Source organism: Cibotium barometz, chromosome 20 (assembly GCF_041138505.1).
Source record: "Cibotium barometz isolate CiBa-2024 chromosome 20, ASM4113850v1, whole genome shotgun sequence".
NCBI classification, from domain to species: Eukaryota; Viridiplantae; Streptophyta; class Polypodiopsida; order Cyatheales; family Cibotiaceae; genus Cibotium; species Cibotium barometz.
In genome coordinates, this window is record NC_141065.1 from 45,744,375 (window position 1) to 45,760,700 (window position 16,326).

General features: G+C 41.1%; 1 protein-coding gene across 1 annotated transcript; it reads left to right on the top strand.

Annotated features, from left to right (window-relative positions):
• The first annotated feature begins 1,933 nt into the window (after window positions 1-1,933).
• On the top strand, window positions 1,934-6,394 carry LOC147627930 (uncharacterized). Its single transcript, XM_086814903.1, has 2 exons — window positions 1,934-4,889; window positions 5,478-6,394. The coding sequence occupies exons 1-2, from the start codon at window positions 1,988-1,990 to the stop codon at window positions 5,858-5,860; spliced, it is 3,285 nt and encodes a 1,094-aa protein (XP_086671029.1). The 5' UTR covers window positions 1,934-1,987; the 3' UTR covers window positions 5,861-6,394.
• Window positions 6,395-16,326: the final 9,932 nt, after the last annotated feature.

Genomic DNA, 16,326 nt, shown 5'->3' on the forward strand with positions numbered 1-16,326 from the left:
CAAGAGTAGACATGCACTTTTCTTTGTCAAACTAGTGTGGTAGCACTAGTCAAGAAGAAGGTTTAACAAGTCTTATATTTCAAACAGAATCTCTTTTGTAACCCAAAATCTTGGCTAACATTCTTACAAAGGCCTACAGCTAATGTTGCCTGCTAAAGCCTTCAAATGTCGACAATGTCATAGTGCATGCACCACACTTAACTCGAGCTACATGGATTTTTAATGCAAAATGCCTTTTTAGAAAGCCTAAGGTTTCATATGAGCGAAGAAGAAACGGCCAAAGGAAGCCCTAAGTTTATGCTCAGCAAATGGATGTGGTGGCATTGACAACAATGTTAGCAAGAAAGGCTTTTTTTAAAGGGAGTCAAACAAGGGGGATGGTTTATGATGATCAACCTTAATTTCAAAGCTAGCTAGAAGTCGAATTGATTTTTTTGATATGGGCTAAAGGATGGTTTTTTTCTAGCACTTGAAAGAAACAGTAAAGGATGATTTCCCTCTAGCACGGATTAGAGCCACGAAAAGAACACTGATTGGAGCCGCAAAAAGAACACTGATTTCTAATAACACTGATTGGAGCCATGAAAAGAACACTTATAAAGGTTTTTGTTTCTAGCACAGAAGAGTCGGCATGGCATGGTAGGTAGAAAAAAATGCGCCATGTACTACATCATCAGTTCCATTTTGGCTATTTTCTATTCACGAAAAAAAATAAGGAATGAGGCATCGGCTCATTGGAAATCTAGTGTTCATGCCACAAAAAAAAAAAGGATGGAGCTCGTCATCACTTCATTGGAAAGTTAGCGTTCAACAACGAAAACCTTGCAAACTATATATAATTAGCTTGTAATATTTGATTTTTTTGATATGGGCTAAAGGATGGTTTTTTTCTAGCACTTGAAAGAAACAGTAAAGGATGATTTCCCTCTAGCACGAATTAGAGCCACGAAAAGAACACTGATTGGAGCCGCGAAAAGAACACTGATTTCTAATAACACTGATTGGAGCCATGAAAAGAACACTTATAAAGGTTTTTGTTTCTAGCACAGAAGAGTCAATATATTGGCATGGCATGGTAGGTAGAAAAAAATGCTCCATGTACTATATCATCAGTTCCATTTTGGCTATTTTCTATTCATGGAAAAAATAAGGAATGAGGCATCGGCTCATTGGAAATCTAGTGTTCATGCCAAAAAAAAGAAAAAGAAAAAAAAAAGGATGGAGCTCGTCATCGCTTCATTGTTGGAAAGTTAGGGTTCAACAACGAAAACCTTGCAAACTATATATAATTAGCTTGTAATATTTGCATTTCTCAATTTTAAGAAATTTGGAGAAAAACTGTACAAGTCCTAGGAAAAACAAACTTACAAATTTTTATAGTTGCAAGTTCTGTGATGTGTTGAGAAAACAAAAAAAATATGGGAAAAGATTTTTTTTATAAAAAAAATTGAACTTGCAAGATCCATGATGTTACGTGAACACGCATTGGAACTAACTAAGTGCTTTTTTAAAAATGGTTTTTAACAACAAATCCTTCTAAATGGTGTTAGAAAAGCCAAGAGAGGTCTGTAGCTTGCTAGTTTTTTCTTTCAACAATTTACACATCAATCAGGTTCATAATTAAGAACTTTCGAAATCTGGACGAAAATTTCCAAGGCAAGGAGAAATTTCAAAGGTGTTTTTCTTGTCAAATTTGAGCCTTCAAAATCCCATTCAAAGACTGTCCCTGAGCTTCAAAGTATTTTTCATTAGTGAGACTCCGAAGAAAACTAATGTTGCTTTGCAATGTGCAATCAAGACATCGTGTCTTTATGTGCCAAGAAAAAATGGCAAAAAAACCAAGGTTTTGAAAAAAAAAATCAATAAAAAAATGCCGGTCACCGTCGTCTGCTCCCCTTATAATCTGAGACGCACGCTGGCTAGGGAGTGTGAGCAGCAGCACAAGCTAATTAGCTTTGGAGCTAACTAACAGGCCTTGCCCCAAATTATGGTTTCCCACAGCGCCTTGCTTTTGGCGGCACATTATATTTACTACCAATTTCCAGGAGTCTTTCTTCTTTTCCAACTTGCCAATATATTGGCTTTCTCCACCGGCCCTCCTGTCATCATAGGCGCAGCTGCTGCTGTTTCAACATCCACACCTGCAAGCAACAATAATTACACCACCCTCTCTGCCCTGCTTGCTTTCAAACAGTCCATCACTCTGGACCCAACAGGTTTCCTAGCCTCATGGAACACTACGTCTACCTCTTCATCAGCTGATTATTGCACTTGGCCCGGCATCCGTTGCTCTAACGGCACCCAAAATGTAGCTGCGCTTCTCTTGGATTCAAATCAGCTCCATGGTACCCTCACCCCTCATTTAGGAGATCTACCGACCCTCTCCTACCTCAATGTGTCCAATAACAGCTTCCATGGCCCAATCCCCCCACAGTTAGGAAAGCTCTGCACCTCCCTCACCCACCTTGACCTTAGCGCTAACCATCTAACTGGCCACATCCCGACCTCATTAGCAAACTGCACCCAGCTCCAATACATAGCTCTTAGTAAAAACTCTCTCTCAAGCAACTTTCCTTCATTTCTAACCTCTTTTACATCTCTTGTCTACCTTGATTTGTCTTCTAACTTAATCACAGGTGAACTGCCATCTGATATCGGCCTTCTCTCCAGCCTGCAGTTTTTCTACCTCTACACCTCCAGCCTTAACGGCAGCATACCGGCTTCTATCGCCAATTGCACAAACCTTGTTTTTCTTTTCCTCAATGGTAATGAGCTTTCAGGACCATTACCTTCTGATTGGAGCAAGCTTGCAGCAAACTTAGAGCGGATCAGACTCGAGGACAACTCCTTGATCGGGAGCATACCCGCTACACTGGGTAACTGCACCATGTTAACAGTGCTCAGTTTGAAGAACAACTCATTCACAGGAGAAATCCCTGAGCCATTAGGTAAGGTAACATCATTGCAGTCTCTGGTTCTCTATTCGAATGGCATTACTGGTGCTATTCCCACCTCAATCATGAATTGTACTAAATTGATCTTGTTGGAGCTAGGCGAAAATAATCTTTCAGGAAGTATTCCACAGGAGATTGGGCAGCTTACTCAAGCATATTGGCTGTCCTTTAAAAACAACTCTAAACTTGGAGGAACACTTCCGGATACAATAGGGGGATGCGCACAGCTCCACAGCTTAGACGTGGAGTACACTGGAGTAGGGGGTTCTTTGCCCGCTTCTCTGTATAATCTGAGCAATTTGCAGGGCTTGTGGCTTACTTCAAATGGGTTTTTTGGAAGCTTATCCGGGCAAGTGAGAAAGCTAACCTCTCTGCTATATCTGGAGTTGGGCGGCAATTCTTTCGAGGGCCAAATCCCTGCAGAGTTGGGTGAGATAAAGGGCATTCAAGGTATAAACTTAAAAGACAACAAGTTCACAGGACCAATCCCCCCTCAGTTATCAGCCTGCACGTCAATTTCTGTGATGGATTTGTCCTATAATTTACTCTCAGGGACAATCCCCACTGCCCTTGGCCAGATCCAATCTGTGAACAGTCTTTATTTACAAAATAATTGCCTCTCTGGAGAAATACCTGACATCTTCGGGAGCCTGATAAGGTTGGAGAACCTTAATCTTGCTCATAACATGCTTACAGGTCCAATACCAAACTCTCTGGCCAATCTTGGCACTATTAGTATGTCATTAGACCTGTCTTTCAATAGTTTAACCGGGACAATTCCTTCAACCCTGGGAGATATGCAGATGGTGATTATGATGAGCTTATCAGGCAACCAGTTCACAGGTGAAATACCAGAGAGTTTGAAGGGTTGCCAAGGGCTGCAAGTGTTGGATCTCTCTATGAACAAATTGGATGGGGAGATTCCTGCCACACTTGGGCAATTGAAAAGCCTGCAGTACCTTAATTTGTCCCAAAATGAGCTTTCTGGTGCCTTGCCATCATCCCTGGGCAACCTTGATGACCTTGAGTCCCTGAATGTCTCCTTCAATGAATTACAAGGGATGATACCCAGTGTTGGGATCTATAAAAACTCCTCTTCAACTTCTTTCCTTGGAAATCCTGGCCTGTGTGGCTACCCCTTATCCACAAGCTGCAGTTCTCATGACTTCAATCACTCCAAAAGAGTTGCAATCATAGTGTGTGTGTGTGTGATTGGAGGGGGCATTTTGGTGTCCATAATAGGTGCTTCTTCATGGTGGTGGTGGTATGGTAGGAATCAGAAGGCCTCCTTCAAGAAGAGCCTATTTGAAGAGTTTGACCCGGAGTCACTCAACATCCTGCAGCAGAAGGCATGGACAGCAAGGGAGATAAGGGCGGCAACAAATGATTTCGATGCCACGAATGTGATAGGTTCAGGGGGGGTGAGTGTGTGTTACAAGGGGGTGCAGATGGAGGAGGCAGAAAAGGGGAAAAGGGCGCTAGTGGCAGTGAAGAGGCTGACTGTGGGTTTTGAGGGTGGTATAGAGGCCAGGAGGAGCTTTATGAATGAGCTCGAAACTCTATGCAAAACGAGGCACAGGAATTTGGTGAAGGTGCTGGGCTACTGTGTGGATGGAGGGGAGGTTGCTCTGGTGATGGAGTTTGTGGAGGAAGGCAATCTAGATGAGCGTTTGCATGACGAGTCCAATAGTCTCTCTTGGGGGGAGAGGGTTAATGTGGCTGTGGATGTAGCGGAGGGCCTTGTATACCTTCACCATGAGTGTGTCCAACCCATCGTCCACTGTGATCTCAAGCCTAAGAACATACTGCTTGGATCAAATATGGTGGCCAAAATCTCTGATTTCGGCATTGCAAAGCTCCTTGATCGTAACCAGTCCGGACACTTGTTGAGCAGTACCAGCGAGTTCAGAGGGACGTTGGGCTACGCTGCTCCAGGTAACATTAGTTATTATGTGATAATTCGGGTATCTTTTTATAAACCTTACAATTATCTTATAATAACTGGGGTATGTTACATTATATTATATTATTAGAGAATCGAAGAAGGAAAGTTCAAAACATTACATTTGACCGAAGAAGCATAACTTCTCCGTGATATCATCAGACCACAATATAGTCAACATACCACTATTCTAGATACTCTGTCAGGCTAGAAGGCTCTGAATGTATACATATACTACCAGTTTGTTGATTCTGGCTTTGTCACACCTTTTTGACCTACAAAATGAGAGGTTGTTTGAGTATAATATGCACCCAAAACGTTTTTTTAAAATTAATTAATTAGTTGGCAGCAAAAATTTTGTTATGTTTAATAAAGTTAAGGAAAGCAAAATTTTACGGCAAGTAAAAAGGAAACGAATGAAGCAAAATTTTACGGCAAGTAAAAAGGAAACGAATGAAGAAGGTTCAAAGTTTTTTTTTTTTAATGCTACTTGATTCATTTTAATGTATGTATACGTACGTACGTAAGCATATTTTGGTTGGTGATTAGGTTGCCTTATCACCTTATGGTTGAACTGGCAGAATATGCTGGCGGGTCCTACATATCCAACAAAGTTGACGTGTACAGTTACGGGGTGCTGCTCATCGAGCTAGTGACAGGAATGAGGCCAACCAACCCACAATTGCAAGATCGGGGGATAAGCTTACACACTTGGGCGAGGACACTTCAAGAGTCCGGACAAACAAAAGAGGCACTAGACGGGACCATCCGAAGGGCCATCGAAAGGGAGCCGACCATTTTGCATGAGGTCGAGGAGGTACTTGACATGGGTGTGAAATGCAGCAACAATTTGGCCAAGGAGAGGCCCACCATGAAAGTCGTCCGGAACTTCGTGAAAAGGCTTAGAATGAACACACTATACATGTCAACACCTAATTACCCAAACCTCAACGAGCTCCTCTAAGTTTGGGAATTCACCCTCTCCCTACAATGGCTCTATGACTATATATATATATATGTGTGTGTGTGTGTGTATATGTACTCCATATGTATTTGTATATGTGTGTGTACATGGAAGGGTGATGGAATGGATATCACATAGAAGCCATACAGTTCCACTTGATTGTCTAGCATTATATCACATAGAAGTTTCTAACCACTCACAGCAGTGCCAAACTAATTGGTCTCTAATTAAATATACATAACGAAAACATAAATGGAAGATAACCACCAATGAGGAAGGATTCGACAAGAAAAAACACATTAACATGAGCTAGTTTGTAAACCATAGCACAAAAAGGCTCACTTAGTATGATCATTAGATTGAACATCATAGTAGTAGAGTTATTCGGCATATTCCTCTACCATTACTAGGCATAGTATACTTAACTGTGCAATTGAGAACCATCGCCATATAGTTACCAAAAGTTAATTTACAATGTAGACAAAGCAGTACATAGCACACTTTATAGTTTGATCAAATAATTTGTAGTTTGATCGAAGGGTCAATGGACATACAAGATGCCAAAACCACACTACTTTTGAGCCTCTGATTCTAGATCTTTAGGCACACCAGATTTCCTTCTTTCAAAGTGCTATCTTAACGATGTTGGTCATCCTCGTACCCGACACAACATCTGGTCCAAGCCTAGAATCTGCACCATAGTGTCATATGGAAGTCTCAAGATCTAGGATCATCGGGCTGCTGACCATTAGACGACCATATAAAATCTCAAAGCCTGCATGATATTATGCATTGGCTTGGTTGAAAGAAGCATTTCCATGATGAAAAGACTTGTACACTCAAGGCCATGCTAAACCTACACAATGTAGAAAGACAAGCTGTAAACCTATAGCTTGGCAGTGTGGATGGGCACACAATAGGGGAGGGATGAGAAGAGCATTGAGACAAATTGAAGCCTATCAAAAACATGCCATCTTAATAGCTTAATCTGGTGTTCACACTTACTTCCTCTTAATGGTAAAGACCATTCACTTGCCTGCATGAAATAAGCTAAATTATTGGTGATTTGTCTTCATCCAGTGCATGACTGAGTTTTAGAATGATTTATCATTCACACGCTATACAATTTTCCCCTAGTAGTGTGTGCATCCTACATGCTCAAAAATAACTAATATTGTAGCTTGTTGGATAGCGAATGGTTGTATATCTAGCATGTAGAAAACAATGTGGGTAGAAGTGAAGTTTAAGTATACTTACATAGCCATCTGACACCATGTAGAAAACAAACATAAGCAAAGTTCAAAATATGAGTGAAACATATCAGGTAGAAAACAACATGAATAGAAGTAAAGATTTAGTATACTTACATACTCAAGTGACATGCTCTTGCAGTAGCTGGATCTCATGGATATGCCTATGCCACCATCCCTCAGTCGACAGGCATCATCACTCATCATCGTATAGATTGAGATGGTATAAGGGTGATTTGGACCTCTTTTTCTTGAGAGTGTGTAGTGTTTGCATTGTCAATGGGCTTGAGGCATTACCACAGCAAGATGTCAAAGTTTTTATCTCTTGCGAAGGCCTTGATGGGCTCTAGTACCTCAGAGATGCCCAATGTAACACTAGCCAGCATACTTTACATGCTTGTACTCCATAGAAAACCATAGGCACATGTAGATATACGTAGTGAGCCCCCTTGATGCAAGCATGAAGGAGAGGTATATATACATGCTTGTTGGAATTGGATAGGGATACGTGTACCTCTGGGAGTTTTTGGGATGCTTGATTTGACTGCATTGATCTGTGATAAGATGTTAAATGAATTTCCAATATTTAAACAATGAACATACCTAAAATGATGATAAGTCAAGCATGCATGTACTCAAACCCATGATCTATATCCTTCATGCATAGACCCAACATCATGTTTAACCAAACATGCATATACTCAAAACTACCCTCCATCATGATGCATGCATACATCCACCACCATACTCGATCAAGTAATGCATATGCCATACTGAATCAAAAACCACAATAGGTGAGCACATATGCCTAAGAGAAAGATACACTTACGTCTGAGATAAAGGGCCAAAAAGGGGGACTCAATTGAGAGGCTAGAGGGACCTCGATTGACTGGATGCTCTACTCGAGGGGATGGTTTGTAGGTGAAGGCTATGACGGAGCACATGAGGGCGAGGCATGAGATAGTAGTGTTGATGATGATGAGGATGTAGAATATGCATAGAGTATTCAGGGATGCAAGGTGATGATACAAGGGATAAGGAAGGTCGACTCTCAAGATGGTGATGGAGGGTATAAACTTGGAAGGCAATATTATGTAGGGCGATGATGTAAACGGGATGAGGAAGGAAAACTTGCACTGTTCCACTGATGTTGAGGGATGTTGTGATGATGATGGATCCTACATAGGGTATAAAACCGAAAGGTAATCTTGTGCACAGGGCGACGATGCAGGGGATGAGGAAGGAAAACTTTCGCTGCTCGGCTGAAAATCAGGGTGGCTATTGTGATGATGATGGATCCTACATAGGGTACAAACTCGGAAGGAAATATTATGCTACTTTGAGGCAAGGGGTTGCTAATGATGCAGAGGTTTCTATCCTGCACAGTGTACAAATCCCCCTTGTACCTCTTCCTCCATAATCTTGCTCCTTGTTGTGATCCCAACATTCCAATACCCTGCAAATGTCCCTATAGGATTCGACATTATATAATTTCATACCTCCAACATGAAGGTCTTCGGATGTCATGCCACCCTTCAAAATTAGTAAAAGCACCTTCGGATGTAGCAAGAGTGATCAACCGAAAGCAAGAAGAGTCAGCACCATGAAGCAAGAGTATGAACTTCAATGTTAAGACAACATGAAAAACCCTTTAGTGAATGAGTGAAATTCATGGCAAATAAAGTAAGCTTGGCTTCAACTCAAACACCTCTTTGGGATTGAAACATAGCTTGTCTATGTTGTAGGCCATGATTACCTCTATCCAGAAAGGGTAACCCTAACGATGTGTCATGTGAATGCACACGGACATGCCTAATCTAAGGCTAATCCTCGATGGGCAGTAGATAAACGATAAACTAGGACATCAACATACCCATCTTCGCATGTTAAGTATATAGGTACATCTTTGCTCACTATCAACTCCTTTGTTGAACACTAACCATTTGTTGGACATAGCACTAAGAGTGGCCCCTTTAATCCTCATGTAGCACTACAAATCTATGCATTGTTGGACATAGCACTAAGAGTGGCCCCTTTAATCCTCATGTAGCACTACAAATCTATGCATTGTTTGTAATCCATGCATATACCCCCTCTATTTTTCCAAACAACTTAGCACCTCCTCATCAAGTCCATGTTTGGTACACCAACAAAATAAATGTGTAGTCCACAAGTCTGCATACAAATATATGTACACGCATACATGCATACATACATACATACATCTAGCAGTAGGTACAACAACATACAAATATATGTACACGCATACATGCATACATACATCTAGCAGTAGGTACAACAACATACAGTAGGTATGACAACATACAATAGGTACGATAATGTATAGCTTGTACAACATTACCTAGAAGCTATGCACACATGAAAAAACAAGAAGCTTTGGGGAAGTTAGTAGCTCCATGATTATCACTCTAAAGCTAAACACATCTACTTTTTTTGTGAGACATCATGTGATTGCCAATTTTTGTGAGACACATCTACTTTTTGTGAGACATCATGTGATTGCCAATTTAAAAAAAAAGAAAACATAATCTCTCAGTTTTTGACGTGGGCTGCCTAAACTTTCAAATATATATGTTGCATATGCATGCCAACCACATGACAAGAACCTACTTCAAATATCATGAAAGAGGGGCACTTTGAGCATTACCTGCATATGGTCATAAATAATAGCATGCGTTGAAACCTTCCCTAGACCTCCTATCCACAAAATAGCAATTGCCTTAACATGAACTTTGAGGGAAATAGAAAATGGCGTGCATATGGGTGGTGTGTTAGGTGACGTGTACTTGCAAAGAAATACAACTATAAGCACAAAACTTACTTTCATGACTATTAAAGTTGGAGGATACATGATAAACTTATCGGCGGCGGTGAAGAGTTTAACACTAGTTATAGTTTCTAAACCTTGCACATTTGATCCGTGGCCAAGCTCTTTTTGAGCATAGCATCATGTAATGATTGCTTTCTTATATGTAAGAGGTAACCACTTGCCTTGTTGTGCATATATGGTTTGGCCTTTGATTATAGGTATGAGCATGCCTTGTGATAACACTATGAGTGAAAAAATTTCCAAATGTTTTCATGGTTTGGCATAAGATCAAGATAATCCAAAAGCTAATTTCATGCCCATACCCATGCACATACATGGATATATATGTTGACACGTGTAAGACAAGGCTCTTCTTGGAGCTAGTGAAATGTCGTGATCTCCTGCCAAGCTACTTTAGCTTCATAGCTACAAATGATTTTTTAAAGCTCCTGACTTAAACTTGATGAAGCAGAGGTGGATGAACTATTGGAGGCATGTAATTCATTGCTATATTGAACACATGCATACCTCATCTCCTTGGGAGCATGAGCACTAATAGGGTCTGACCTGTAGTGATGGCCATGATCCAATTGTTGCTGAAAAGCTACAGGAGAGAAGGGATCTTGAGCTCTTGCAAGCACATACACACTCACACAAACCCTAGAAGAGAACATACAAGATGAGAGGCTGAAAATTGTTCTTCTTATTCTTCAACAAAAGAGGTCTACAAAAAGGATAAAGTGACTAACACACATACTAGAGTATATACAAGCGGTCCATAATGTGAACACGGTAAAGTGGGGTGTAGATGTGGACTAGTCAATGTAGTCAAGCTGTAGACCCTTTGGCGAAGATATGATGGTGCCAGCTACCAAACCCGCCAGTGAGGTAAATGCCAAACGATCATAGTGCAGATGTCCCAAATCCTTCATGTCAAACTTCCTTTTGAGAAGACTTTTCACAAGCTCAATCTCTTCCAATTTGTCGCCCCCAACATACAAGAGTCAATCCATAATGTGAACCCGACTGAATGTATGCCAGTCTCTAGTAGTCCAAAATGGTTGTCACATAGCATGTTATCCACTGGGTGCATATCACCCATAATCTCACCAACCATGCCAGTGGTGTAGATGCAGAAGCTATCACCCAGGCAGGTCATCAATGTCCGCCGTAGCACTAGCTGAGCTCGATATCTCAACACTCCCCCTCGAGCTCAACTCCACACACAACACTCCAAGTAAGCTCCTAAACCTGTAGAGCTTCTCTGTGCCCAATTCCTTTGTGAAGATGTCAGCTACCTGATCCTTTGTGCTGACATATACCAGATCTACATCTCGTACTACTAGAACCTTCTCCCTCACAAAGTGATAATGTAACTCAATGTGCTTTGTTCTAGCACGATATACTGGGTTACTGGCCAACTGTGTGATGCTCATGTTGTCACAATATATGACAACTGCCCTATCCACGGGCTCTCCCATGTCACCAAGCAGCTTTTGAAACCAAGCTACCTCACAAGCTGCCATAGCAACACCCTTGTACTTTTGAAACCAAGCTAACTCACAAGATGCCATAGCAACACCCCTGTACTTTGACAAGGCAACTGTTGGCTGCTTCTTACTGCTCAAACTCACAACAGCACTCCCAAATGAGAACATAAAACCACTGGTAGATCTCCTATCTGCAATACTACCAACCCAATCAGCATCTGTGTACCCATGCAACTGTATCGCTGTACCCAGGCAACTGTATCGCTGTACCAACCCAATCAGCATCTGTGTACCCATGCAACTGTATCGCTGTACCAACCTCGTAGGAAAGTCCATAATCAACAATGGACTATATGTACCTAAGGATCCATCTAGCCGCATCCAAGTATGGCTTCCTAGAGGCCTGCATAAACTGACTCACAAGTCCAACAACATAGCTCAAGTTTGGCCTTGTAATGGTCATGTAGATCAAAGATCAAACTACCCACTATGTGCCTATATGTAGTGGGGTCCTCCACCTATATCTGTGTGGAAAGCTTTGTGTTCTGCTCCAATGGCACTGAAATAGGCTCACAGCCTATCATACCATACTTGGACAACATGTCCAAGCCATAATGCCTCTACAATAGCAAAATGCCATGAGGTGATCTCACCACCTCTATGCCCAAGAAATACCACAACTCACCCAAATCCATCATCTCAAACTTCTGCTTCAAAAGCATCCTGACATCATGTATGTTTGCATCACTATCACCAATGATAATCAAGTCATCCACATAGATGACTAATAGCATGATCCCTCTATCTGTCTTTTTCACATATAGTGAAAAATTTGCATTGGATATCTAAAATCCAATGGTAACAAGATACTCCCCGATCTTGTTTAACCATGCTCTGGGTGCCTGCTTCAAGCCATACAAGGCTTTGCGTAACCTGCACACTGCTGAGACAGATCAGGCGCAAAAGGTTGATCTACCTTTTCCTTCCCTTTTCGTGATACATGTGTACCTGCATCATTCCTCCTCAACCTACGTGACCATGGGCTAACATTGGATCCACTGCTCGAGGACTCCTCAAATCCACTCAGCACATGTGATTGCTGCTCTACATGTGGTGCAACATCAACACTTCTTACATCTTCATCTTCTATTGCCTTCACTACTGGTGCATACCATCTACTCATCTCATCGAAGACAACATCTCTACTTACTCGCATCTCATGAGTGGTAGGGTTATAGCATCTATAACCTTTTTGCTCCATAGCATAACCAATGAAGATGCATTTCTGTGCCTTTGGATCCAACTTTGTTCTCACTTCATCAAGAACATATACATATGAAATACACCCAAAACCTTTCAAGTGAGACACACCTGGTCTTATGCCTGTAAACTTTTGTTCAAGAGTCGTACCATGAACAACTGCAGCAGTGGGTGTCCTGTTCATAATGTACACAGCACTTTCTACTGCTTCTACCCAAAAGTAATGTGGCATATTATTTTTAGCCATCAAGGCACGTGCCACTTCTGCAATGTTCCTGTTTTTCCTTTTTGCAACACCGTTCTATTGCGGAGTGTACCTGCACGTAAACTGCCTCTTGATTCCCTGCTTTCTCAGGAAATCACTGAACTCAGTGGAGAAATATCCTCCCCCATCATTTGATCTTAGGCATTTTATTTGCATGCCTTTTTTCTTCTCGACTTTAGGCTTTAAATCTCTGAAAGTGAGCAAACACCTCATTTTTCTCCTTCATGAAATAAACCCACACTTTCCTAGTGTGGTCATCAATGAATGTAACATATTACCTACAACCTGCAATTGTTGCAGTCTTGGTCAGTCCCCATACATCTGAATGTATGACATCCAATGGCCCCGTAGCACTGACATGCTTTTCATGTGGGAAAGCATGTTTGGCTTGCTTACCAAGTTGGAATTCTTCACATAGCTTATGCATACCGTTAACCTTAAACTTTGGCAAACCTGTAACAATATTTTGGGCCTGCATAGACTTCAGTCCGCTGTACATTCACATGACCAATGCGCTTGTGCCATATGTCAATATCTGCAATGACACCTGTTCCATGCACAAACATGGCTGCCTTTATCTCAGGCATGTTCACATCCAAAGTAAACATCCTGCCATTTTTGTTACCCTTTGTAACCAAGTGACACTTATTTTTGAAGTCTTTCACAAAACATCCTTGAGGATTAAACCTCACTTGCAGACCTTAACCATCTGTCCAAAAGAAACCAAGTTCTTTGTAATATTCAGAACATGAAGTACATCAACCAAGTACTTCATTTTTCCATCCTATATAGACAATGACACTTTACCAATATGCACAATGGGATCCACAGTATCATCACCTGTTTCTACATAACCTGGTTTTTTCATTTTTTGCATATCTCTAAACCACTCAGCATGACTGATCATGTGGTTAGAGGCGCCAGAATCCACATACCATATATCTTGAGATCCTAACACATCCCCTGTTTTATGGAACTAAGCATGTGTTGCATCACAAATATCTGCTCACTTCTGTCATCACCTCCATGTTTGCTCGATGATGCATAGATGCCTTGCTGCAACTTCCCACTTTTAATGTCATTCTACTTTTTGTAGCAGTCCTTTGCCATGTGTCCTGGTTTGCCACAGTAATAGCACTCTATGCTATTTGCATTTTGATTTCTTTGCCAACCACCTCGGCCTCTTTGGCTCCCCCTGCCTCTCCACTGGCCTCTTCCACCTGTGTATGATTGCTGCTGTGAATCATTGGACTGTTGTTGTCCAAAATTTTGATTTCCTTGTTGGCCACCACCTTGTCCTTGATCATGGCCTTTGGCATGTAATGAGCTTGGATGATGCCCATATGCAACATGGAAAATGTACGGATGTAAATTTATATGGTTTACACTTATTTTAATCATTTCTTGGTGATTTGAATCATTGGAAGGTTCAACAAAAACTATCATAACAAGACATAGTGGACTATTCATACATATTTAAGCTCAAATGCTACTTGGGTGAACTTGTATGCAAAGTGTGAGTTCATTGGAGAGTTTTAAAGTGTTGAAGCATTCTCAAGGCCTCATAGGATTTGAGGAACAAAAGTTTTAGGTATAAAAAGGTGTAAGGAAGTACACATTGGTGCCACAATTGAAGTGTTTTGGGATTGTATAGCCTTGTGCAAGTATGGCGGAAAACCCCGTGCAAATAGTTGGTGAAAAATTGGATCGCAAGAACTTCCAAGAATGGAAGTGAAGAATCAAGAACTTCCTTAAAGGGAAATGTTTTTGGAATCTTGTTACAAGTGATGAGCCAAATCCACCATTACCTTGACAACCCACACCTCAATAGTTAGCCGCTCATAGGCAATGGTTGGTGGAGAAAGCATTCAAAGTTTTGCATTACCTATCTATATATGTATCGGATGCCATAATCATACATATACAAAATGATGAAAATCTCAAGGATGCATGGGATACATTGTTAAAGCTCTTTGATATAGACACTAGTGCTCGCAAGTCACAATTGGCGACAATAAATACACAATGTAAAGCAGAGAGGATGGAGCATATATAATCATGTGCAAGAAATTAAGCAATATGCTGATGCATTGGGATTAATGCCCTCATGCCAAATGATTGTTTGGTTGATATTACCTTGCGTGTGGTCTAGGCAAGGAGTAGAAAGATTTTGATACATCAATTTCTGTTCAAAGTACATGGTTGCCAGATTTTGTTGAGTTAGTTTCTCTTCTACTTGTTGAGGAAATCAAGCTCAGTGATCCGCGTCACGTGGACATGGAGGATGTGGTTGTGGTAGGATAGGTCACCATAGTCTTAATAGAATTTTTATCCCATCATTTGGCGCTAGAGGTGGTTGTGGTTATGCACCTCAAAGAGGCTAAAGTAATACTCGTCAGAGGTCATTGGCAAGGCCAACAATATTTATGAAAAATGTGGAATGTCACTATTGTGGGAAGTTTGGTCACATGGCTCATGAATGTTATTGCAAATAGAATGATTTGAGAGGGCGTAGAGTACATGGTGGTAATTTTGCATCCAGCAGTCATGCTGGTAGTTCAAATCACTTGTTTGAAATCAAGCATGTAGTGGGTTCCATGATGACATATGGAGACATTGATGACACATGGTATATGGATTCACGAGCGTCAAATCACATGACTTGCCATGGTGAGTGGTTTGAGCACAATGGATGTAAAAGGATATGTGGAGAAGGTGATAACACTCAGCATACTATTACTCATATTGGGAGTGTGCCATTGGTGATGCATAATGGCGAGGTGAAATCTGTCACAAGTTTTATATGTTCCTTCCATTACAAAGAGTTTGGTTTCTGTTGGTCAAATGGTTGAGCAGGGATTCTCTAGGGATTATAGATACGATTCATCAATGAACATGGTCAAAGACTTTAAGAATGGCTGTAGAGTTATTGCCAAGGGCAAGAAGGAAGGTAGGTTATTCAAATTAGATGTAGGTATTCCGAAGCTGAAATTGGTTATGTTTTATAAAGGCCGTAATGTGGTCCAAGATATTGAGATGTGGCACAAACGTATTGGGCATGTGAATATATAGAAGTTGAATAATATGCAAGCAAGAGGCATAGTTGGTGGGCTACCTAGACTCAAAAATGATGGGAATATGTATGTATGTGATGCTTGCCAGTTTGGAAAGCAAGCAAGGTTGCCATTCCCTAGAGAAGGCAACACAAGCAACATGCCACTTGAGATTGTTCATAGTGATGTATGGGGGCCTACACACAGCTAGCAGGTACTATGTAACCTTCATTGATGATTATAGTAGGATGACTTGGATGTATTTCCTCAAAGAGAAGAGTGAAGTGTTAGCAAAGTTCATGGATTTCAAAGCATTTG